At 65.9% G+C, this 24,814-nt stretch overlaps 1 protein-coding gene across 6 annotated transcripts; it reads right to left on the bottom strand.

Annotated features, from left to right (window-relative positions):
* Positions 1-22: 22 nt before the first annotated feature.
* SBF1 (SET binding factor 1) lies at positions 23-23,507 on the bottom strand. Of its 6 annotated transcripts, none has more exons than XM_047785869.1 (42): positions 23,320-23,507; positions 17,368-17,453; positions 16,858-16,995; positions 16,569-16,718; positions 16,373-16,483; positions 15,632-15,737; positions 15,382-15,514; positions 15,181-15,289; positions 14,977-15,090; positions 14,794-14,871; positions 14,433-14,546; positions 14,235-14,363; positions 14,051-14,149; positions 13,759-13,963; positions 13,566-13,678; positions 12,482-12,631; positions 12,174-12,242; positions 11,939-12,097; positions 11,602-11,867; positions 11,338-11,510; positions 11,186-11,259; positions 10,916-11,111; positions 10,573-10,700; positions 9,792-9,970; positions 9,543-9,679; positions 9,229-9,436; positions 8,913-9,109; positions 8,534-8,671; positions 6,529-6,720; positions 6,215-6,292; positions 5,772-5,953; positions 5,516-5,695; positions 4,979-5,080; positions 4,719-4,904; positions 4,511-4,637; positions 4,263-4,393; positions 3,950-4,180; positions 1,609-1,716; positions 1,304-1,515; positions 577-664; positions 367-498; positions 23-268 (listed from the first exon to the last, which is right to left on the bottom strand). In XM_047785869.1, exons 1-42 carry the CDS (start codon positions 23,372-23,374, stop codon positions 170-172), a joined length of 5,862 nt encoding a protein of 1,953 aa, XP_047641825.1. In that variant the 5' UTR covers positions 23,375-23,507; the 3' UTR covers positions 23-169. The 6 variants fall into 6 exon arrangements, with proteins under 6 accessions (XP_047641825.1, XP_047641826.1, XP_047641827.1 ...); XM_047785870.1 differs by lacking the exon at positions 23,320-23,507 and adding an exon at positions 17,805-17,962; XM_047785871.1 differs by lacking the exon at positions 6,529-6,720 and having other exon boundaries at positions 23,320-23,506.
* Positions 23,508-24,814: the final 1,307 nt, after the last annotated feature.

The raw sequence follows: 24,814 nt of genomic DNA, 5'->3' as shown, positions 1-24,814 counted from the left end.
AGTCCGTGGGCGCGGGGAGCGGCGGGGGGGGGGCTGTACACGCGCTGGGGGCGGGGCCGCAATACTGTCGCGGGCTGGGGGGGGGGGTGCTGTAAACATGGCCGGGGGGCCCTGCCCACCCCTAGTGGTCGGAACGACGGACGCCGAGCAGCGGCGAGTAGGGCCGGGCTCAGGCGTCCGACAGGCAGCTCTGGATCTGGTCCACCCACTGCTGGGCTGACGGCACGTCCTGGGCACAGAAGTTGTAAACGCGACGCGTCGTCTTCACCTGCGGACGGACGGACACGAGGGAGGGACCGTGGGACTCCGCAGCCCCGCCCAGGCGGAGCCGCCCCCCGCCGCTGCCGCCGCCCCCGGCCCGCTCACGTCAAAGAAGGCCTTCTCGTCCACCGTCTTGGGGGCACCCATGGTGGGCGTGCCGGGCGCCACGGCCTCCACCTCCGCCAGGTCAATGACCCCCTTGCACTCCGTGTCCACGCGGTGGTCGTAGTAGCGCAGCTGAGCAGGGACGGCCAGTCAGGGCAGGGCCCCCTCCCGGCTCCCCCGCCCCCCCCCCCGCAGCTCCCTGCCACTCACCTGGTGCTTGGTCTTGTCCAGCACAAACCAGCGGGCCTTCCAGGGCTTCATGAAGGCCCCCTTCTTGTAGAGGGTGCCCTCATAGGACCTGTGTTCGCAGCACAACGGGCCAGGCCCGCGGTCAGGGCCCACAGGTACCCCACCTCCCCACTCCCCCCGCCGCCTGGTGGCAAGACCAAGGCTTCTGTCCTCAGCGGCCCCAGGCCTGGAGCCCCGGGCAAGGAAACCTGGCTGGCTCTCCCCAGAAAGAACCCCGCCCCCAGGACAGACACTGGGGAGGCTCCCACGCGAGAGCCTTGGGGTCTCCAGGAAATGGCCTCACATGCACAGCAGGAGCCCCTGACCGGGAGCAGGCAGGTCTAGGGAGGCGACTGGCAACATGGCCCCGCCAGGCCCAGAGGGTGGGACGCAGCCTGCTGGGCCCCCGCCTCTCCCAGATCCTGCCCCCACGCGTGTCCCAGGCCTCGTCCGTCTCCTCCTCTGCAGCCACCATGGCCTGGCTGTGGTCACTGGTTCTCTGCCCCAAACCCCTTCCAAGCCCACCTGCTTCTCCCAACAACCGCCAGCCAATGCGCAGGCCACCGTCACGGCCTCCCCCACAAAACCATCCACCTAAGAAACGACGAGAAGCTCCCCCAAGGCAGCAGACCACCCCCAAGAAGCCCTCGGGACCCCCGGCCGCCAGAGCTCGGAGGTGTCCAGCCGCAGAGGGAGGTGCCTCTCACACCTGTTCTCACTCTCGGCTGTCTGGAACTGGCTGTACAGGGTGCTGGTACTACGGCGGGCTGCCTGGCGGGAGCCGGATGCAGTTGAGCCACTGCTCTGGTCACTGTCCAGGCTGAGGCTCAGCGTGGAGCCCACAGGTCCCTCCTGCAGGTACACGCCAAGCGAGCGGCGGTGGTGGGGCACACTGGACGCCAACAGGGAGCTGGGGGTGCCCTGGGGGCAGGAGGGTGGGCCTGTGTCAGGGGGTGGCCCCCGCCTCCTCCCGGCATCAAGCCCTCCCCAGCCCCCTCACCCAGCCCCGCTCACACGTCCATCTGGCCGGCCTTCCAGGCGCTGGGCAGCTTTCACTCGATCCCAGGCATCCTTCCAGCGCTCAGGGGGTCGGCCCAGCTCTGTCTCCAGCCGCTGCAGCTCCTGGGGGAGAATTACCAGATGAAAAGATTGGTCAGAAGACGACACCCAGACTGGAACGGAGACGAGAGGAGGAAAGATAACAGGAGCGTGAGGCAACGAACAGGTCTAGCAAATGTCTGACCATCTACAGGAGGCGGCGGCAAGGGTGAGGGATGGGGCGAGATCACCAAACTACTAAGGGACATCCCAACCTAATCAGGACGCACCACAAACCCCAAACAGGATAAGCTGAGCACACACACCCCGGGATATTACAGAAAAACGCCTGAAAACCAAAGACAGAGAAAAGCCCAAAACCAGCCAAAGACATGCTGTCTTCAAGGAGTTCCTCGGTGGCTCAGTGGGTTAAGGACCCAGTGTTTTCACTGCTGTCCCTCAGGTCACTGCTGTGGCACAGGTTCAAACCCCGGCCTGGGAACTTCCACATTCCACAGTGTGCTCCCCTCCCCCGAGAAAGCTGAGAAACAACCCCTGAAAAGCCCAAGCTGACCCACAAGTTCCCAAACTGCCAGCAAGAATAAAACCCAGGACTGTAAAGGAACACAGCCTGATCGTGATCAATGATGTCCAGCTCATAAAAATCACCAGACAAGCAAAAAAGGCAGCAAAACGCGAGCCATCCTCGGGAGAAGTTAAGACAGACCCACAATGAAAGCAACACCCAGAAATGAACTAGCTAGTCAGCTAGCGTACAAGAAGTTCAAAACAGTTGTCAGAAATACGTTTAAGGCAGTTCCTGTCATGGCGCAGCACAAACAAATGCGACTAGGAACCATGAGGTTGCAGGTTCGATCCCTGGCCTCGCTCAGCAGGTTAAGGATCTGTCGTTGCCGTGAGCTGTGGTGTAGGTCGCAGATGCGGCTTGGATCCCGCGTGGCTGTGGCTGTGGTGTAGGCTGGTGGCTATGGCTCCGATTGGACCCCTAGCCTGTGAGAACCTCCATATGCTGTGGGTATGGCCCTAAAAAGACAAAAAAAAAAAAAGAAAGAAATACATTTAAGATTTAAAGATGAATATAATAGTTGAGCAGATGGGGACTCTACAGAGAAGGATCCCTGGCCCTGGGAACTTCTTTCTATATGTCACAGACGTGCCACAGACGTGTTCTCACATGAAGTAGAACAATAAGAGGAGTTCCCGTCATGGCACAGTGGTTAACAAATCCGACTAGGAACCGTGAGGTTGAAGGTTTGATCCCTGGCCTTGCTCAGTGGGTTAAGGACACTGTGTTGCCATGAGCCGTGGTATAGGTCGCAGACGCGGCTCAGATCCCACGTTGCTGTGGCTGTGGCGTAGGCCTGCGGTTACAGCTCTGATTAGACCCCTAGCCTGGGAACTTCCATATGCCACGAGTGTGGCCCTAAAAAGACAAAAAAAAAAAAAGACAAAAAAAACTAGAACAGTAAGAAATACTCAATTATTGAAGAAAATAAAAAAGGGAAAAAATGAAATAGAAAAAAATAGCACAAAGCTAGACTTCACTTAATAATTTGGTGTAAATGGATTAAAAAGTCCAATGAAAGAAATGTGTAAAAAGAAGCCTGACCACCTGCTGAGTGGGAGAAAGTCGCCTTGAACTGCTAAGATCCGCCCCCCAAGTCAGACATTCAAGCCCCGTGGACAGGAGCACCAGCCCGACCCTGGTCTAGGGCTGCAGACCCCAGGGCCCCCAGTGTTTACCACACGCTCTCCTGCTCTCTATGCTTGTGGGTCCCCTTCACCACAAAGCCCCAGCTCGGTTCCCACCAACCCTGGTGGCAGGTGCCTGCAGGCCAGGCCGCGCTGGGGAAGCTCACCGCCGATTCGCCCACACCTCGGCCTGGCCGGGAGAAGCAGGGGCAGCAACCGGCTATCCCCACAAGGAAGGAGGAGCTCGAGGCCGCTCAGCCACCCTCCAAAGCCACCCGGCCAAGGGGTGGGGGGATCCCTGATGCCTGCAGGCTGTGCCACCCTAGCTCCCACCCCTACAGGACGCCTCTCTCCCAGGGGGGCGCTGCTGCCCCCGGATCTGGCTCCGCAGGCTGCGCAGACATGCCCACCACGTGGGGCAGCGCCAGGGCGCGGGCCCAAGCTCCCCGGCCCGCCTCTCTCTGCAGGGACACCAGGCAGGCAGGAACCCGCCGGAGCAGGGTCCCCACCCGGTGCAGGGGCACGGCAAAAAGGGAGGCCCCAGAAACACCCTGCCTGCCCTTGGGGCCGACCCCGAACGAGGGCGCGGGGCGGGGGCTCGCACCTCCAGCAGCCGGGAGATGGCGTCGGGCTGGGCTCGGGGGCGGCTGTCGTAGCAGGGCCACACCACCCGGCGCCGGCTCTGCGGGGCGCCCGCGTCGGGCCGCTCCTCCTCCGGGGGCTCCGGGGGCCCCTGTGCCAGCTCCCAGTCGTAGGGGGGGCCCTCGGCCAGCGTCTCCTCGGTGTAGAAGTCCCACACCTTCAGGTTGGACACGTTGCTGTAGGGCCGCAGGACCTGGGGGCGGGCCTGGCGTGAGCAGCTGGCCCCGAGGAGCCCCCCGCGCCCCCCCGCCCCGGCCCCGCTCGGCCCGGCTCACCTCGGCGTCCTCGGGCGCGTACATGTAGTTGTAGAAGACGGGCGCCCGCTTGCTCAGCCGCTCCGCGTACTCCCACACCGACCGGCAGGCCTGCGGGGCGCGGCGCTCGCCCTTCTCCTCGTACAGCAGCCCTGGGGGCGGGGCAGCGCTGAGCCCCGCCCCTCCAGGCCCCGCCCCCGGCCGCGCCCCGCCCCCCCCCTGCCCGCCCGCCCGCCCGCCCCCACCCGGTGCCCCATCTAGCCATCTACCCAGCTCGATGCGTTCATAGTCGGAGTCGAGCAGGAAGGTCCGGAAGCGGCGGGACGCGTGGTGGTAGCCGAGGAACTTGAGGTAGAACGGGCTGAACTCGAATTCCATGGGGAACTGCAGGTGGATCTGTGTGGGGTCGGAGGTCAGGGGTCGGAGGTCAGCGGCCGGAGGCAGCGCTCACAGCCCTGAGCAGGACCAGCCGCTCACCTGGTACACGCAGTCCAGGAACTGCAGGAAGACCGGCGTGAAGCCACTGCTCTGCCCCGCCAGCGTGTGGGCCCCGCGGTGGCTGAAGCGATGGCCGAAGGACAGCCACTCCTTCTCCACCAGCAGCCGGAAGCCCTCCAGGGTGCGGTAGAAGGGGTCCGAGAGCAGCTGCACCAGGGACACCACCTGCCAGCAGGCCGGGAGTCAGCAGGGTGTCCGGCCCTGGCCCGCGGCCGCCGCCCCCCCAGCCGGCTACGCACCTGCGTGGTGATGTCCCAGCCGTCCTCCAGGCTCACCAGGACGGAGGAGCCCGAATCCAGCAGCTCCACCACCAGCACCGACACCTGCAGCAGCCTGTGGATCTGAGGGACCCGCAGCCTCTCAGCACCTCCTGGAGCCCGTGGCCTGAGACCACAGCGCCCAACCAGGGCCCCAAGACCCTCACAGCCAAAGGAGTGCTGGCCGTGCGGGCCCACGCCCAGAGACAGCCTGGAGGCGCACACCGTGGGGAGTAGACAGGAAACGCTCTGGCATGGCCACTCGCAAACCCACCTGAGTCCCCGGGGCCAGAAGACGTGGCCCTGTCCTTGAGAGGCCCAGCCCCCACCCTGACAGGAAGCAGGACCCCAACATGGCTGGGCCCTGGCCTCCCTCCACTAGCCAGGCCCCACCCGAAGCCCTGTCCTCCCAGAGAAGCAAGCCTAGACCCACCCACCCACCCTCGGCTGCAGAGAAGCGGGCACCCAACAGCCCCTCCCCAGGGGCCTCCGCCACGGTGGGAGCAGGGCAGTGGAGACCTGGATTAGCCACTCAGAGTCCTCCAGCGAGCGCAGGAAGGAAGCTGGGCCAGGCTCGGTAGCGGGACAGCCTGGGACACAGGCCTTCAGCAGCTTCTTGAAGCTGGCCTTCACCTGCCGTGCCTCGAACACCTCGATGGGCACCAGCTCCCACTGCTGCAGCGGGTCTGGCCGCACGCCCTGGAAGAGGCCCGCCGTGCTGAGCTGTGCCCAGCTCTCGCAGCCCCGCCTAGCCCCACGACCCCAGCCCAGTCACCTTGAGCTGGGCTTTGTCTCCGATGATGTAGAGGGCGGCGCGCTGGGGCCGCAGAAAGCCTGGGTCAGGGGGCGCCCCGTTGGCCTGGGGGGGACCCAGCATGTCTCTGCCTGCCAGCCGGGAGCCCACGTCAGTGCCGAGCCCAGCACTGCGCCCACTGGCCCGGACGCTGCCCCATTTACCTGCGCCAAGAAACCAGGTGAGCACCCGAGCAGGACCCCGGCACCACCTACCTGGGGCTGAGCTCCCTGGGGAGGCAGAGGGAGGGACTGGGGGCGTCAGGCTGTTAGTGCCCAGGGCCGTGGGGAGGGCTGGTTATGCCGATCTGTCACACGGGGCCGTTAGTGCCAGGTGTGGGGGGACGTTAGTGCCCACGACTTCTCAGTCACATGGGGCCTCAGTGCCAGGTGTGGGGGAGCCGGCCTGTGTGGCCGGTACGGTACCTCGGGGTGCGGTCCGTCTGGAGGCCGAGGCCGCCATAGGGTTGGACAGCGTGGTGACCCTGGCTCTGGGGCTGGGCACTGGGGGCACAGCAGAGAGAATGCTCAGGCCCGGCCCCAGCCTGGGGGCGGGGGTTGTGGCCCAAAGAGACTGGGTGCAGGGCTGGGCTCCCACCAACCTCCCAGGGGGCCCCCGAGTCTGGGGATCAGCACCAAGGCCCTCTGGGCATCCAGGGCAAACCAGGGAGCAGAGGGCCCGGTGGCAGGCAGGAAGGGTCAGGGGACAAGTGGGACCCTGGGTCTCCTTTGTGGCTCACCTGCACCCTCAGCCCCAGAACACTGCCTGAGCTGCTCAGGGCACGTGGCCACCCAGCAGCCTCTGCCCAGAACGCAGCAGCGGGAGGTGCCCCTGAGGCGTGGCGAGGCCCAGCCTGGGAGCTCAGAGGCAGGCAGAGCCCCGGTGGCTGATGGCCAAGCGGCAGTGGCCCTACAGGCTGGAACGGCGCGGCCTGGAGGCACAGGGAGCCTGCCTGAGGACGGTCCAGAGTGTCTCTGGGTTCCACAGCCTGCCCTTGGCCTGGGCTCACTTGCCTCTGCATAGAGGGCACAGGGCACCACAGGCAAGCACAATGCCAGCCGGCCACGACGCAGGCAGAAGAGGGTCACCCACTGCGGGGACACGGTGCATCCCGGGGATGGGACTGGAACCCATTTACGGCTGAGGTGAGCCGAGCCCTGCACACCCAGGGCAAGGAGGAGGACAGCCTGTGCCCAGAACCTGAGGGAGACCAAGAAGCAGCACCAGTGGGCCTTGGGGACAGATGCCCAAGCAACATCAGGGAAGACACAGGCACCAGGAGGTCCTGTGGGGAGGGTGCTGCCTGCAGGGGCCACTCAGGTCTCTGGGGAAGCAGAGGCAGAAAGACAGTGCAGCCATGACACATACTCATGATGAGCTCTGGTGTTTGGAAAAGCAAAGCCACTCAGCTAGAGCACGCTACTCCCAGCAGAGGAGCGAGAGGACAAAGGCCCGGGCCCCCCTCCAGGAGACTGGCTGCCCGGCCCGGCGCTCCCTTGACACAGCTCCCCGTGCACCTCCGTGAGGGCAGACCAGCCACCCTTGTTCCCGGCCTTGAGGCCCCAGTGTCCAGCAAGTGATACCAAGAGACCCAGGTGGAGCACTGGGCTACGGGTGACACGGGGCCTGGGAGGCTGCTGTGCTCCAACAGCGAAGGCCTCCCTCAGAGGAGTGACGGCCTCCTGGGTTCCAGAGACCCTGCTATAGGAACGAAGCGGTGGCACCATCGGGAAGTCCTGTGCCACGGGCAGGAGTAGCCCAGGCCAGGGTGGGGCAGTTGGCCACAGGGAGGGCTGCGAGGTCAGCTCACAGGACTCAGGGGAGGCAGAGAGGAAGAATCTGGGACAACACCAGCCCCGAGCCCACCTGAGATGCCCCGCGCCTCTGGGAGCAAGAGCAGAGAGACGCGCAGGTGCGGAGAAGGGAGGTGGTCAGGAAGGCCTGGCTGACACGGGACCGCTGCTAACATCTGCCCAACCAGGTGTAGGAAGGGTCTCACAGAGAAAGGACCCCCTCATGTGACTGACAGCCCAGGTGTACACAGAGACCCCAGGCAGACACTGTCGTCACACCTGCTGAGGTACAGGCCGGGGGCAGCGCAGGCCAGCCCCTGGGCTCTGGGCAGGCCCCGTGTGAGCAGAGCCTCCCAGATCCACAGCTCCAGTGGGGACGAGAGCTCCGTGCAGAATGAGAGGCTGCTTGCCCATCAGGAGGCCCCGGGCACAGAAGACCCATGAGGGCTGGATGGCAGCTGCAGCCCTCGGTGTGAGGACCAATCCTCAAGAAGGCCCAGGGGTGATGGGGCAGGATGCGGGAGTGACTACCTTGGAGCCGGACCTCTGCAGGAGGCTGCTCCATTCTGGCACATGTCCCTCTCCAGCCTGCACACCCTTGGGCCCTCCTGGGTGTTGTCTCCTGCCTAGACGCCTCTCCCAGTGCCAGGCATGCACCCGGCTCACCCCGACAGGTCCCCGCCTGTCACCCCCAGAAGACCAAACCACTCCTGGTGGACAGCATCCCAGAGTACTCCAAGGGTCACCCCACACCAGTACCCTAGCTTTGAGGGGCAGGGCCTGGGAAGGCTGGGCCGACGCTCCAACCTCCTGCGCCCGTGGCCTGCTCTGCAAGCTCCCAGAGAAGTGGTTGGAGCAGGGTCTCAGGACACTTACACTGGAAACACTGCCTCCTGCTGGCCTGCCCTCCCCACGTGCCTCCACCACCCGCTCCTGCTCCAGCGCCCTCACCATGGCTGCCCAGGTGGGCCGAGGAGAAGCCGCTGAGGGTGTTGCGTCCCGAGGCATCTGCGTAACGGGGCATGGAACTGACCACGGCCTGCAGGTACTTCTCCTGCTCCAGGCTGCTGGAGTCCGCCTGGGACTGGCCTGGGGGGAGGAGGCAGAATTGGAGAGGAAGCCGGGGGCGGGGCTCGGGGGCGGGGCGGGGCTCTGGACCGGGTGGGTTGGGGAAGGGGCGGGGCTTTGTGGATGGGGTGGGGCTCAGCTAGGGGAGGGGAGGGGCGGGACTGGTGGGTGGGGCTCAGAGAGGGGCGGGGGCTCGGGGTGGGTGGGGCTGGGAAGCGAGCAGGGCTGGAGATGGGGGCCCGGCCGTGAGCAGGGAGGCTACCTGGAGATGGCGCGTTCTGGGCCTTGAAGAGGCCGACGACCCCCTTGCCATGCAGGCCCCCGGAGCGCAGCAGCACAGCCTTGGAGCGCCCGCTGCGCCAGCACACCACCGGGAAACGGTTCTGGCGGTAGCAGCGGGAGACTCGTTGCAGGGCGTTGTCCTGGACGCTCTGGGGGACGATCAGTAGCCCGGGGTAGCTGCGAGGAGGTGGATGTGAGCGGGGGAGGGGGGGGGCGCAAAGGCCCTCTGGACCCCCACGGCCAGGTGCCCCCCCCAGGCCTGAAGCGGTGAGGGTGCCCCACGCGGTCGCGCTCACCTGCGGCAGATGGCGTACATGCGGTTGACCGGGGAGATGCGGAAGGGCTCGGACTTGGCCCGGCTCAGGCTGCTGCTCAGTGTGCCCAGCCCCAGGCGCTGGTAATCCCGGCAGCACGCGCGCTCCACCAGGCTGCTCATGGTCATGCGGTCGGAGGGCTTCAGGGCTGACGAAGGGGTCAGCGTGCTGGGCTCCAGCTCCTCTGACACTGGGGCAGGCCAGGAACACAGGGTCATCACCCACAGACCTCCGGGGCCCCCAGCCCTCCGCGGGCGGTCCTCGCCCAGACCACCCAGGGCTCCCCACGCCCCCACCTGAGATCTCATCCTCCTGGTCCTCGGGGGCCGGCTGGCCCCGGTGCTCCCAACTCGGAGGGTTGTACTTCTTCCGAGTGATGTGCTGCCGCCCGATGGTCTTCTTGGCATTCTTCACCAGGTTCCGGGACAAGGTCCTGGGAGGGGCGGCAGGCGCAGGGTCAGACGAGATGAGCAGAACGGACAGGGGGACACACGTGGTGGCTCTGGGCAGGGCAAGTGCCCTGGCCTGGGGGCTAAGCGCCACACCTGAAGGAAGGACCCTTGTCCTTGGTGGCACGGGGCGGCCGGCCAGGCGTGTGAGCAGAACCCAGGGTGAGCGCGAAGGTGCCCCTGATGTCCGGCGGGTAGCGCAGCTTGTGCAGCTGCTTGCGGAAGAGCTCAACGCTGTCGGACCCCACCTCCTCGTCAAAGGCCATCTTCAGCAGCTGCGGTGGAAATAAGGACTTCAGAGGCCGGGCGGCCCTCAGGCCTGAGCCCTGCCCACAGGGCAGCTGCGCCTGCGGGGCGCCCTGGATGGGTGAGGGCCCTATGGCCAGATGACCCTGGTGGGGGGTGGGCAGCCAGGTCTACCGCGGGGCCGTGAAGGGCCAGCCTGGCCTCTCTGTCCAGCAGGGGACACCTCCTGAGGGGGCCTCTCGAGGACGGAGCGTTAGCAGAGAGCGTTAGGGGAGGCTGCTCCCTAAGCTTCAGGGGCTTGAGGCTCAGGACCCCGACCTTTGCATTTCATCCAATCTCTGCAGGTTTCAGTTGGGCGAAACTCACGCCGCACTCCAGACATGGGTGGACTCTAGGATCAGGGCCTTGTGAGGGAAACAGGAGAGCCCAGAGACTGGCACGTCACACAGGCAGAGGACGCCAAGTTAAGGCATGGTAACGCCTCCACAAATTCAAGAATCACAAAGGGCTCGATGCTGGCCTAACACCAGTGCATGACGACAAGACTGGGGGCTCCAATGCCTGCACCCCACAGAGGGTCGCAACTCGGGGACCCACAGCCCCATCCAGCACAGCCCATGCGCCAGCTGACCTGGAAGGTGCAGGAGCGCAGCTGCAGCCCGTCCTGGAGGAGCTGGTCCACAGGGGTCTGGACACTGATGCGCTTCTCCTTGGTCAGTGCGGCCACCGGGAAGGAGCGGACCACCACCTGTTCCCCCACTTGTAAGAGGCCGGGCGCGGGGTCGGGGGTGGGGGAGGGCAGGTCATAGAGTCTCAGGTTCGCGCAGGCAGGTCGGGAGGGGCCGACAGCAGCCCGTCTCCCACAGACCCCGCGCCCCAGAGAAAAGGACAGGAGACGGGGAGCGTCCTGCTCCCCGCAAAGACCCAGGGGGATGGGGGAGGGGAGGCCCGGGCAGAGGGGGCCAGAGGCTCACCCAAAGGGTCAGTGGGCATCCCCGTGAAGATGACCCGGTACGTGGTCAGGAAGACGGCGCCCTCAGCCGGGAGGAGCGCAGGGCCACCCCCACTGCCCCCTGCGCCCTCCTCGCGCCCGTCCGGCAGCAGGTAGACGCGCAGGCCGTCCAGCACACACTCCTCACCGGGCAGCAGGCGCGGCCGCAGCAGTTTGGGCTGTGCGGGGACAGGAGCGGCGCCTCAGGACACAGGCTGGTCCTGGAGCCCCGGCGCCCCTGGCCCCCACGCACCTTCTGGATGGGGGGCAGTCTCTTGCTCTCTCTGTGCACAGCCTCCAGGGTCTCGATGTGCATCTGGACGATGTCTAGGGGACAGCAGGTCTCACGCCCTGGCCCGCGCCCACCCGTCCAGGGGGAGTGGTTCCAGGCCTGGACCCCCATACCTGGCACCATGACATGCAGCCCCTTGAGGTGGTCGCTGGTGACCCCACTCTCTGTGCAGACCTTGTCCACAAAGCGGTTGATGAAGCGGACCACGGCCCCGGCCACGTCACAGGTCTCTGCATCCTCAAAGCCACTCTCTGTGTCATAGCTCTCCGCCACACTGCCCGCCATGCTGGGCCAGGAAGGGGGCACGGTGGGCACAGGCCCCACCCCCCACCCTGAGGTCTGTCCCCCTCGGGCCCCGCCCCAGGCCACCCCCCCACCTGTTGGTGACCAGGCTGTTGCTGGCGCTCTCGAGGTCGCCCAGCCCCGCACGCTCCCGCAGCAGCCGGCTCTTGCTGCTGTCCAGGGGAAGCAGCAGGTAGCTCATGCGGTTGGCGTAGTGGATGGCCTGGCTGAACACGGTGCTCTCCTCCTTCTGCACCAGCTCCTGCTGCTTCTCACGGCTCAGGGTGGGCCACAGGCGCCGCTGCTCAGACGCCACATCCAGGGCGGAGCGCTGGTCCTCCTGTGCAGGCGCCTCCCCGACCTACCACAGGGCTGCGGGTGAGCCGGGGCCAGGCCGGCCCTGTCCGCCCAGGCCCAGGGAGCCCCCGCCACCTGGGAAGGGTCTCGGTCCTCGGCAGGCTCCAGGTAGAGAGCCCGGATGTGGGTCTGCACGTCCCCGTAGAACATGGCCTCCCAGAACTGCGGCGTGCTCCACACGACGTGCTCCTGCACGCAGCTGTAGGCGAACTGTGTCACCCCCGGGCTCAGCTTCTGCGGAGGCCAAGCGGGAGTCAGGGACACAGTCGGAGGGGGCTGGCGCGAGGGCCTGGGCCACACCAGCACTCACCCGGCAGAAGGCTGTGACCAGAGGCAGCAGAGCAGCTGCGATGCCATGCTCATCCAGGGAGGTGCAGTCCTGCGGCAGAGCCAGGGGCGTCGGAACCCCTCCCTGTGCCCCTCCCACCACTGTGCCTGAGCTGTCTACACCAGCACCCCAGCCTCCAACAAAGGTTCTCCCCTCTCCACCCTCACCAGCAGACCAGGGTGTCCCCAGCTGTCACAGTGCCAGAAGGCGCACCCTCATGGGGAGGCCGGGAAGCCCCGCCCAGGAAAGCCCGGCCCACCCGGCTCTGCCAGGCTGCGAGGCTGCCTCACCTGCAGGCAGCAGTTCATCATCCGGACAACAAAGTCGAACTGCTGGTGGTCTAGGACCGCCCGGTTCTGCTGCACGTGGAGGTGCAGCTCCTGGGCAAGGCAGCGGCGGGCCGCACGTCCTTTCAGGGCCCTCAGCACAGCTGGAAGCAGCTGGGGTCGGGGAAACGGGGATGGAGGCGTGTGCCTACGTGGGTCCAACCACGCGCACATGTCCCGAGGGGCTGGAGGCAGGCGCCAAGACCCCGGCACAGACGCAGGGAGCGGGAGCCAGAACCCAGGCTCTCAGCACAGAGGAGACCGGAAGCCACCCAGGTCCGGGGGGCCCACTCTGGGGCTTCAACACCCAAGAGAGGCTAACACTCTAGTGGAGCCAGCCCTCCCTACACAAAGTCCACCACGCTGCCAGAGTGCAGAGCGGCTCTGACGGAAGAAGCCTCAAGGCCCTGAGCTCAGCACTCACAACTGGAGAGCCCTCAGGCGCTCGGCCGACCAGGCCGCAGCATCCTCAATACAGAAGCCTAATACAGAGCCAGCGGCTGGCTTGTCTCGGCTCTGGGCGGGTCCCGGACGGGGCTATGCTTGTCCTATTGCTACTACCGTCCACAGTAGAAACACCAGGAACCCCAGAGGCCCTCAAGAAGGGGCTGGTGTGAGAACCGGGTGCTTCACAACGACCATGTAGCCATGAAACACGACACGGACTCAAACTGGCTGTTGTGAGAGACCCAGAGTGTCAGCGAACAGCACCAAAGACAGAACGGTAAGCGAGCTGAGCTGTCTACAAATGGGGTTTAAAAAAAAAAAAAAAAGACATGCTGTGTCTAAACTTTTTTTGTGAGGGATAAAGAAGAAACTCGACAGCGGACACCTTAGGGTGTTCGGACATCTAAAAGCAAGCAAGCACCTCCAGCTGAGTCTTCCCAGCAGGCCACCCCCAGCTGTCCTGAGAGGGACCTGAGACCTGAAGTCCGCCTGCCTTTCCTGCCAGCAGGGAAACAACAGCCGGGCTCCTCTGAGGGACACGGCCCCGGCCCAGGCCACCCCACCCAGAGCCGCAGTGCTCTCTATGCACGGGCTGCCTCACCTTCTTGGCCTCAAGCATCTTCCCCTCGAACACGTAGGAGATGCAGTTGCGGACCACCTCCAGCCGGCGCGCGCTGTTGCCATGGAGCCCGCTGCTCCGCTCCAGAATGGCGGCTAGGGAGCAGAGTATGCGCTGACCTCTGACCGCAGGCCCACCCGGGGCCACCCTCAGGGTCCCTGTCCCTGTTACGCACTCATGGGTGGCCCCGAGGGCACGGTGGTCCTCTTCTCGGCCTTCACGGCTGGCGGTGCGCCCTGCATCTTGGCCGTGGCCTGATCCACAATCCACTGCACCAGCCCCTCGTCCAGCCGGGGGAAGGGCCGGGGCGCCCGACGCAGGTGGCTGGCCTCCCCCGGCCTCTGCACCTTGTGCATAGCCACAGCGGGGTATGGGTTCTCCTGGGGGACACAGGCAGGCGTGGGAGAGTGGCCCGGGGCCGGGGCAGCAGTGACCTCACCAGGCCAGCCCCCCTGCCCCCACCTTACATTCTTGTAGAGCTGCTCTGCCAGTTCCTTGACGTGACGCAGGACCCGCTGGGGGTGGTTCTCATCCGCCCGCATCCGTGCCACCTCGTGGGCCACCAGCTGGGGGAGGAGGAAGCGGGTCAGGCAGGCTGGCTGGGGCGGGGAGGGCGGCCGTGGGGTTCCTCCCAGCTGGGGGGTGGCGCACCTCATCAAACAAGTCCGTAGGGCGGTAGGGGACCCCGCGCTCCGACACGAAGCCTGCAAACGCCATGCCCTCCAACACCTTCATCAGGAAGTCGTCCTCTACGAGCCCACGCTGGCCCAGGAAGGCTGCCTGGGATACACGAAGAGGTCAGCCCCTCGGGCCCGCCCTCCCGCCCACCCTGCCCCACCTGGCGCCCACCTTGTGAAAGCGGATGACGGGCTCCGGGTGGATGCGGACCATGTGCAGACACCAGCGGTAGCCTTGCAGGAGCTGAGCAAAGAGCCGCAGAAAGACAGCACGCAGCTCCTTATCCTGGGACACAGGTGCGTGCAGGTAAGTGCCAGGCCCGGGCCTGCCCGGCACCACCACCCCTCCTGCCCCTGCCACCTTTCTCCACACAAAGCCACAGGACCTCTTCTGAGACCTGGTGCTGCAAACCACTCCTGTGCAGACCCCCCAAGGCTCACGGCGGCCCCACACGGCCCCCTGCAACTGCCTGGAGGACTGCTTAGCACAGGGTGGGCGTGGGCCCCCACACCGGAGCTGCAGGGACCCCCACCTGCATCTTCAGGGAGGAAATGGACATCGTAGGTGGCGGGAAGGCAAGATCTGCCAGCTCCAGCTCAGGGTCCAGGACCTGCAGAGGCAGAGGGGAGCGGGGTGGGCCCGGGTCCTGGGCTCCTCTCGATTCTTGTCGCCCAGAGACTCCCCCCAGCTGCCCGCGGCCCTGGCCCCGCCTCACCATGCTCAGAACACTGTGCGTCTGACTCTGCAGCGGCTCTGGCAGGGGTGGGATGTGCACACACTCAGGGACAGTCACTGTCCCTCCATCCAGGTCAGCAACAATCACATCCAGCTGTGGACCAAAGGCAGCAAGAGGTCAGGGACCCACGGGCCGGCTGGCAGGGCGGGGAGCAGTGGGGCAGGCACAAGGCAGGGCCCTCACCAGCTCCTGGGCCTCAGCCTGGAAGGCGGCGTTGACTCCGATGATGAAGGGCGTGGGCGTGCTGAGCACCTCCAGGAGCTGCGCCGGCAGGATGGGCACGTAGGTGAAGCTGCAATGGGCGAGGCTCAGTACGGCCGCCCGGGAGCCCAGGCCAGAGGAGGGGCGGGCGGAGGGGCCAGGGAGCCCGGGGCCGGTGAGCACCTGTATCTGAGAGGGAAGAGCAGCGCCAGGAGTCCCCGGCAGGCATCCGAGAGCCGCTGGTAGCTGCGAGACAGGAAGAGCACCTTGTGCTCCGTGAGTGCCGCACAGAACAGAGACAGCACGTTGGTGATGCCTGTGGGGAGGACAGGCTTAGAGGCCGCTGCCCAGGGCGAGGAGGCCTCACGGTCGGTCCACCCGCCCCGGGAAGGGGAGGGGGAGGGAGCAGCACGTGCACAGGGTGCCGGCTCACCCAGCTGGCGAAAGAGCAGGGCCACACTGCAGCGGCTGATGGGCAGGGAGTCGGTGAGCGGGGTCTGGATGACCTGCCGGTCGCCAGCCCCCAAAGAGATGGTTCTCTGTGGAGAGAGAGGGACCAGGGCTCAGCGGCCCGGCAGCCCCGCATCAGCCTGAGCTTTGCAGCCCCACGTGGGCCCCGGGGACCAAAAGACCCGAGGTGGGACCGGCCAGGACAGGCGGTGCGGCCTGAGGGAAAGGCCACACCCAGCCGCTGTCGCCTGAGTATGCCACAGAGAAAAACTCAGGGCCTCTGACCAGGGGCAGGGAAGGGGCCTGGGTGGGCAGAAGAAACAAAGTATTCGTACCACTCCATCCTCAACAGAGTCCAGCTGCACAGGACAGACGGGCAGAGAGACACAGTTAGACACAGCCACACGCACGGGCACAGACCAGGGTGGACAGACGGAGAAGCGGACGTCGACACTCAGACAGGCACACCCAGAGGGTGAGAGGACAGAGCAACCAGTGGCTGCCAGGTAGAGAGCCAGGCAGGACACGGGACACACAAGGCAGGCAGGCAGGGCCGAGAAAAGGCAACCGGGGGCGGGGGGGGGGCACCAAGACGCCTGAGAGTGTCTGAGGCCGGGGCCAGGCTCAGGCCAGGCTGCACTCCAGGTGCCGACCAGGCCGCAGCCCACGCCACGGGCACCCGGGGGCCCCAAGGCTGCAGTGGACAGCAGCCGCCACGACCCACCTGTGAGCCCCCGGCCAGGGGGATGATGCAGGTCAGCAGGCTCCCGACCACGTTCTCCAGGCCCACGTTCAGGCCCTCCACGTGGATGGTGTAGATGAGACCGAGGCTGTTCTGCAAGGACCACAGACGTGCGGGTGACGGCGCGGCCGGCGAGAGCACCCCGCGTCCTGCCTCGAGCCCCGGCTGCCCGCCTCACCCTGAACACCTCTGCGTGGTCCAGTCGAGACACCAGGACCAGCGTCTTCGGAGCAAAGAGCTGGCCGGGCGAGCCAGCCGCTGCGGGTGACGGTGGCACTCCCTCGTCGGCTTCCTCCGCCCTCTCGGTGTCCCCAGGGCACACCCCTTCCTGGGGACAGACGTCAGGACTCAGCACTGGCCCTTCTGGCCTCCACGAGCCTGGGGCTCCGGGACCAGACACGGACGGGGAGACACACAGGGCAGAGGGAGTCGGCCGCAGCCGGACACCCAGCCCCAGGCAGGCTGACCTGCGAGGGCTCCGCGGGCTCCCAGAAGGTCAAGCAGGCGCAGTAGTGCCGCTCGGAGTTGATGTCGGTGAGGACAGCAACAAAGAAGGTCGGTGGGTTCCTCTCAGGACACAGCTGCCACCCGCTGGGCTGGCAAAACTATGGGGAGGGAGGGGCAGCAGTCAGCTCCCCCAGCCCCCCGCCCTCCGGGGACCGCGGCCAGGGCCCGGAGGCCAGGTCCAGCACCGAGCTCCACCGCCCACGGGCCCTGCCTCCTGCACCACGGCCCCCACCCCACAAAAACAGCCTCTGGCCTCCCCGTGTGGGGGCCTCACCGTGTGGGGTCCCCACTGCCACAAGGGAGGGACAACAGGACACGACCCCACCAAGCACCTGGCCAGCCAAGCCTGCGCCACCCGCCCTCTGCCCTCCAGTGCGGCTGACGGATCCGAGGACCCAGTGAGGGCTGGCACTGGGGACAAGTGCCAAGCTGCTGCCCTGCCCCCACCCCCCGGGGAGCACCCCACTCACCAGCTCGATGCCCTGGGGGAATGGGTTGTCCTCCCAGTCCTTCTCCGGGAAGCGCTGCAGGATCTGGCCCTGGCCTTCCCCACTCCCTGAAGACAGAAGCCACTCAGAGCACCAGCCACCTCCCACCTCCCGGGCGGCAGGTTGGGAACCCCAAGGGCCGCATGGAGACACGGCAGGTCCCCGGCCCTCTGCGGGTACCAGACCAGCCCCGGCTCCCGAGGCCACCAGAGGGCACAGAGAGAAGCCCCTGCTGTGGGGCTGGACACCAAGAGCACAGACGTGCCAGCCCAGGGTGGAGAGCACTCCCTGCTCCCACTCCCTGACTCCTGGGTCCCTCCGCTGCGGCAACACCCCCAGCCAGAACCCATGCCAGTGTGCCAGCCCCTGCCCCTCCGGCAACCCCCAGCTTAGGCACTCAGCCCCCATGACCTCCTGACCTGCTGGCACCATGACAGTGGACAGGCTGCCATGAACCTCCTCCTGCTCCCAGCCTCTGCCTCACTCCCAGCCCTGAGCTCACTTGAGAGGTTCAGGTCTCACTCCTGCTGCCTGAGTTGGGGGGAGACCACCTGTGCCTGTGGCTGCAGACTGCTGCTTGTCCCCACTGCCTCAGAGACAAGACCAGCAAAGGTCCCAGAAGACAGCCTGAGGATGGCAGCGGGCAGGAAGGACTGAAGGTGGTGGCACACAGGCCTGCTTCCTGCCTGCAAGGCCTCGGCATGCACACAGCCACAGACCAGGTGGCCGTGTGCAGACCTGGGCCCCTGCCAGTGCCCACAGCCTGCTGCATCCCCAGCATGCTCCCTCCCGGCGTCCCCAGGGACCCCTCCGCTCCCTGAAGCCACAGGGCCCACTAAGCCCCCACGCATCTGCTTCCCCATGTCCAGTCCCTACCAGCAGGACCAGCTGGCGCCCTGTCTCTTGCTCAATCTCCATGGAGCCAAGTCGGGTAAGCAGTCCCCTCAAAGGCCTGGGGAGGATGAAGGCTCTTCCTCCAGCCCCCACCGGTAGCTCAAGGAGGACAGACCAAAGCCTCCCCCTAATCTCCGCAGGCAGAAGAGCAGAGCAGGCAGGTAAAGGGGACAGACTCTGTCCCGAGGCCCAGACGGCCACCTCCAGCGGCCTGAGGACCTGGCAGATGAGGTCCCTTGACCAGCAGTCTGGTCCACCTGCGACTTGAATGGGCCCAGGAGCCTCAGACAGAGCTGGAGGCCTGGGCACAGGCCTAGGCCTGAGCAGCCAACAGCACACACTGCCCAGGCCCCGGAAGGCAGAGGAGCTGCCATCGTAGGAGCCCACCCTCCCTCCACGATCATGGAGGCAACACCAGGCGGTCGGTCGACAGCAGGCAGGTTGCCGCCGGCTGGGGGGAGGGTGCCGGCCTGACTCTGACTCACAAAACCTCAGCTTCCTGCTCCCCTCCCCCTCCCACCACTGACACTGAGACAAGGTGGCAGACAGAGGAGATGGGGGGAGGACAGGTATCTGCTGGTGCCACACCCCCCCCCCCCACAGGAAGACCCCAGGGTCCCCCCAGGTTCACCCGCAAGAGCCACCCTCAACAGGCCTTGGCTTGCTCCCCTGAACCTGGTTCCTCCCCCGACGACTCCCCCAAAGGCTGCCTTGTGTGCGGTCCCAAACCACCATCTCCATTCGGCCCTGGCTGGCACCCAGGGCTCACCCAGTTCTTGCCACGAGGCAGCAGGGGGAGGAAGGAAGAGGAGGAGAGGGCGGATGGGGACAGCAGCCTCTGCCCCACAGCCTCCCTCCCAAAGCCGGGGGACAGGTGGCCTTCGGGGGGCTACTCTCCGCAGACTCTCCCCACAGAGAAGTGTCCTGTCCACGGCTCACCCACCCTACCCCATTCATGGTGCGAAAGTCAACTCCCAGTGCGCAGCTCCACCTTCCAAAGAGCAAGCGAAGGCTTTCCTGGAGCTGTCCCAGCTGCCCATGGAGGCGGGCGCGAGCGGGCAAGTGTGCCTTCCCCCGCCAGCTCCTTCTCGGATCCACCATGTCCCAAACTCAGCCCTTAGGTCTCAACCCAAAGCTGTCGCCTCCTCTAGCCAGCTCTCTGCACCCTGCCCAAGCCTGGGGCATGCAGTGGGACCCCAAGAACCTCCTACCCTCTACCACACCCTCCCGCGACTCCTGGTGCGCCTGTTGGCCGTCTGGGCCAGACAGAAGCTCCACGAGCAAGAAGCCAAGTCCCTGTATCCAACGCTGCACCTGCGCCTGGCACAGACCTGGGCCAGTGAGGGCTTGGCTTGCCGAACGCACACACCACCATCCCCCCACACCCAGCCCAATCACACCCCACAAGCAAACAGGCTCCTCAGTAGGAAGTAGAGGGAGCTTCCGGGGCCCCAGGGCACAGCAGGACACGGCAGCTCCGCCTGCCAGGGCGCACCCAGCCCATGTCCTCCACCCTTCTCTGAGACCCCTGCCCACACCCCAGGTCTGTGCCAACAGAGGCCAGGCTGCAACCTGGCCGCGGGCCTGCGACTCTGTCACATCTCCCAGTGCCCTCCCACCCCCACCTTGAGCCCTGGGAGCCACGGAGGGACCTATGGCAACTGAGTCCCCTGCCCCACCTTGGGGCAGACAAGAGGGGACACCCCCCCCCCACCTCACAGTGACAGGACTGATCCAACCAGCACGGCTGTGTGTCACGGGGTGGGACTCTGGGGGCCCTAGGAGGAAGGGCACCGGGTCCCCTGAGACACAGATGGGGACAAGAGCTTCCTCTTGCATCCACGTCCCCACAGCCAGGCCCGTGGGGGAGAACACAGAGCTCGCGTCTGTCACCCGCCAGCAGCGCCGTCACCAGTGCCAGGCTCCGATGCCTGGGCCGGCCCAGGCCAGCATGTGCTGTGGGCAGAGGCGAGGGAGGATGGCAGCCTCCTGTGCCCGCCCCTGCACGCACCCAGCGCACAGGCCCTGAGACCAGCCCAGCACCTTCCGCCGCCTCACCCACCCAAACCTCAACACACAGGCCCCTCCCAGCTACCGTGCAGAACAAGTGCAGAGGGGCTACAGCCTCCCCCACAGACTACGCTGGCTCTGATCCAAGGCCTTGGACCCTTCGGGCTCCCAGGGTGGGGCTGGGCGCCCGCTGAGGCCATCCCAAACAGCCCCAACCTGCTCCAGAGGGAGGGCAGGAACATGGGTGGGGAGAGGAGATGGGCCCAGGAATGCGGCCAGCTCAGCTCAGGCAGGACTGAGAGAGGCTAGGCCATGGGATCCCAGGCTTCCTCCCAGATGCTGGGGGACAATACCCCAGCACCAGGAGTGGTCCAGCCCCCTCCCTGGCAGATAGGCACTCGGCCATCTGGTCAGCTCAAATGTGTCTCCTGCTCCCAAGACACACCTGGTGCTGGTCACACTGGGTTAAATCAGCTGACCCCCGTCAGGGCCCTCCCTGCCCCAGCCAGCAAGTGGGCACGCGTGGTCTCTCTGGCTCCTACGATGTCCCTGGAGCTGGGTCCAGGGTGCAAAAGGTGCTAAACTCAAGTCCTTAGTGAAGGAACTCCCCCGACTCAACCAGGGGAAGGGCCTGCACCCTCTGAGATGAACAGAAGGGTCCCGCCCAGCCCCAACCCCACCTTCCTGCCTGGAGCAGCCTGCCAGGTGGTAACCAGGAAGCCAAGTTACTGCTCCCTCAGGTAGGACTCTGGGGCTCAGCACCTTGCATCCAGCAGCACCAGACAAGATGTCCAGCTCCAGGCCAAGAACAAGACGTCCACCACTCCTACACCGTCCACGGAACCCAAGACCCTGTGTCTTGCCCTGGCGTCCCGGGTCTGCCAGCATGCAAGGGTCCTCACCTCCTGCAGAGGTGCCCTGGGCCTGCGCCCAGGGGTGCCCACACACCTGCTGCTCGGCATCAACAAGACACTCGCCATTTCCTGGAGCCTCCGGTGTGAACGGCATCAAGTGTGTGTGTCCACGGCAGCCTGGGAGGCCTGTGTGACTCAGGCTACCCCCGGATGAGGAACCAGAGGTGCGGAGGGCCGAAAGGCTGGCCAAGGTCCCAGAGGTATCAAGTTGCCAAGAGGGGACCACTGGCCCCATGCGCTGCCCCTGATTCAGACTCCCCGCCGCCTCACTGTGCCCTCGGCCACACCGCCAGGGCTCCAGCCTGCGGGCTTGTCCCTCACAGGGAGGGACCAGTCCTGCCATGGAGACCCTGAGGCTGGGTGGCCAGCCAGCGGCTGAGCCATCCAACCCCAGAAGGCAGTGGTTAGGGGGCTCGGGGCCCCCCAGACCTATTGTTGGGGACATCTTGAGAATCACCCCTTCCTGTCACTCACGGTGAGCAAGCACTGTGGGCTCCAGCCTTCTCCCCATCCTGCTCAGAGGCCAGACACACCCGGGTGCCACCACCTGTGTGACTGCAGCCAGCCATGGGTCGGGGAGCCCCCTCAGGCCTCCTCTCACCTCCCTCACATTCACTCCAGCATATGCCTCCGCCTGGCCTCTGCCTCCTCAGACCTCCTCCCCCTGCCCTCAGCATCATCAGCCCGGTGCCTGGCACCCCGCCCAGGGGCCCTCACACCGGGACAGCCCCTCGGCCACCCTCATTGCCCTGAACCCCCACACAGCCCCCTGCTCCAGGTGCACGGCCTCCTCACCAACCCTCCCCCCACCCCCCACCCCCTGGGGTCTGAGCAACACTGACAGTGGGCCTGCCACGTGCAGACTGCAGGACGAGGGCAAGAAACCTCCAGAAGCCCCTCTCCGAAGGGAGACACATGCTCGTGATGGAGGGTGTTGGGATGGATGCAGGTGGATGGCGGGAGAGGACTGAGTGCTGAGGAAAGGGCACGCAGGCGGGTCTGGAGAGCGAAGGGTCCAGCGGGTTCAGGCTCAGCACGAAGAAGGGCAAAGGAGAGACAGTCTGAGCCCCGGAGGGAGCAGAGGCAGCTGAGGTACCAAGGAGCAGGGTAGGCTGAGGGGCTCGAGCTCATCCTCAGGCACAAGGCTCAGCCCCAGCCTGACCACTCGGCCACCCCCACCGCCCCAATGACATGCATGTGGCCTTGCACAGTTGGTACTTGAGGCCTCAGCTTGGCTCTGGGTGTGAGTCCCAGGCCCTCAGTGGAGGCTCCGGCCTGGCACGCAGATTCTGCCCCGACTGCACTCTGTGGATGGGGGCAATCGCAGCACAACCTCGGTGGGCTGCTGGGAGTAAGCAGTGAGATCATGCACACAGAGGGCCTGGCACACCAAGTGCCCTCCCCAACGGTGCTGTGTCCAGGGCTGCTGCTGACGTCATTGTCAGGCTGTTTCTCCTACCCCCTGGGCTGAAGGGCTCTCAGACACGGACGCTGACCCCCAGCACGGACCTCCTGGCCATGGGCACCAGGCAGCACACTGATCCCCTCCCAGGGCTTGGCTTGCAGGCACGAAGGCGGCAGGCCCTCTGCCAGGCGTGCTCTTCTCTCTCCTCCCCAGTTCCTCCTGAAGGCCTCTAGGTTCTAGCTCAAACACGGTGTCGTCAAGCAGGCCCCGAACTCACCTCTCCTCTGCATCCCACCCAGCCTCCTGGACCTGAGACACCGGAGGCTCCAGACCAGAGGCAGTGGGGGTCAGAGGAGGGGCTTGCAAGTGAACAGTCCTTGCCCCTGGAGGCAGAGCCGGCCGGCAGCCGGCCAAGGCGGAGAGAGCCCATCCCACCCAACTGGGAGTCGGGAGGCCGAACCGCCCCAGGGCCCTCCCACCTCACGGGCGACGCCGAGGCGCTGCCCGGCCCGGTTCTGCCATGAGCGGGGCGGGCAGGCGGGCTCTGCCCGCCCGGTCTCGCGGAGCTACCCCACCTTAGGGAGACTGGCCCTCCACGACCCCCGCCCCCAGCCCGGCAAGTACCCAGCTGACCCTGGAGCTGCCCTGCCGCCCGGGCTGACCCTTCCCGGCCCCCCAGCCCTCGGCCGTCGGCCGCGCGACGGCACTCACCGCGCGGGTGCGGCCCGAACGCCACCAGCACGAAGTAGTCCGCGAGCCGCGCCATGGCGAGGGGCGCGGGCGGACTCCGCGGCTCGGGGACGCGAGGACGGCGCGCTCATGGCCCGGCCCCGGCCTTGGCCCGCGCACCCCGGACGCCCGTGGCCCGCTCCGCGGCGGCGGCCCGGGTTCCCGCCGCCATCTTCCCAGCCAGCCGGCCCGCCCGGCCGCGCCGTGCGCCTGCGCGACATCGCTCCGCCCCCACTGTGGGCGGAGCCCGGAACAGCGCTCCCTCATTGGACCAGAGGTGAGGACTCAGTTCCCGGGGGCGGGACTCTGCCCCCCACCGCCCTCAAGCGGTGACAGCGACGGCAGCTCGGGCGGGTCAGCGGCGGGAGCGGCAGGGTTCTGGGCGCCTCTCGCGGTCGAAGTTCCCACGCGAACAGTCAGGTCGGACGCTGCCTCCGGGAGCTCTTGGTCTGGGGTGCTGGGACTCCCGGGTTCTCTCCCCTGCCGCTGTCCGTCTGGACGAAGGCTGGTGGGTCCGGCTCTACCCACAGGTTTCCCAAACCCGATGGACTGACAAGGGGGCCTGGGCCGTGCCTCGGGGGCTGCCAGGCTGGCCATGGGAGGAGTACTCACCCAGGCCCTGCCCTTGGAGATCCCAGCCTGAGGAGGGCTCTGGCCCCATTTGGAAGCCCCGTCTAAGGGGGATGAAACGCCTAACACATGTCTATTTCTCTTTCTTTCTTTTCTTTTCTTTTTTCTTTCTTTCGCTTTTTAGGGTCGCACCCAAGGCTTATGGAGGTTCCCAGACTAGCGGTCAAATCAGAGCTACAGCTGCCGGCCTGCACCACGGCCATAGCAACATCAGATCTGAGCCGCGTCTTCGACCTACACCACAGCTCTCTGCAACTCCAGATCCTTAACCTGCTGAGTGAGGACAGGGATCGAACCCTCAACCTCATGGTTCCTCGTCGGATTCGTTTCCACAGCACCTTGATGGCGACTCCAGCACATGTCCTTTTAAAAAGATGTGCTACGGGTTCTGCCACAAAGAGCAGTGTTCTAGGCCGCGAGGGGCCGGGGGCCCAGGCACCATCCTCGGAAGAAGGCTGCATCAGCCAGGATCCCTGACAGTGCCCACCACCCTCAGGGCGGGGCGACCAGAGCCTCCCTAGCGGTGGCACAGGGATGGGCAAGGGGGCAGAGTGTAGGAAAGGAACTAGGGAGGTGTGGTGGGGGGGATTTCAGGGCTGCTCCCTCACTTACTGGGAGGCAGCAGCAGGGCGAACTTGTTTTTGGGTGAGTTTGGCTGTGTCAGTAAACTATGAAGGGAGTTCCCATTGTGGTGCAGTGGAGACGAATCCGACTAAGAACCATGAGGTTGCGGGTTCAATCCCTGGCCTTGCTTAGGATCTGGCATTGCTGTGACTGTGGTGTACAGCTCCGATTCGACCCCTAGCCTGGGAACCTCCATATGCCGTGGGTACAGCCCTAGAAAGAC

The sequence above is a fragment of the Phacochoerus africanus genome, chromosome 7, assembly GCF_016906955.1.
Source record: "Phacochoerus africanus isolate WHEZ1 chromosome 7, ROS_Pafr_v1, whole genome shotgun sequence".
NCBI lineage: Eukaryota > Metazoa > Chordata > Mammalia > Artiodactyla > Suidae > Phacochoerus > Phacochoerus africanus.
Note: the sequence above shows the minus strand (reverse complement) of the source record. Positions and strands in the feature narration are given on the sequence as shown.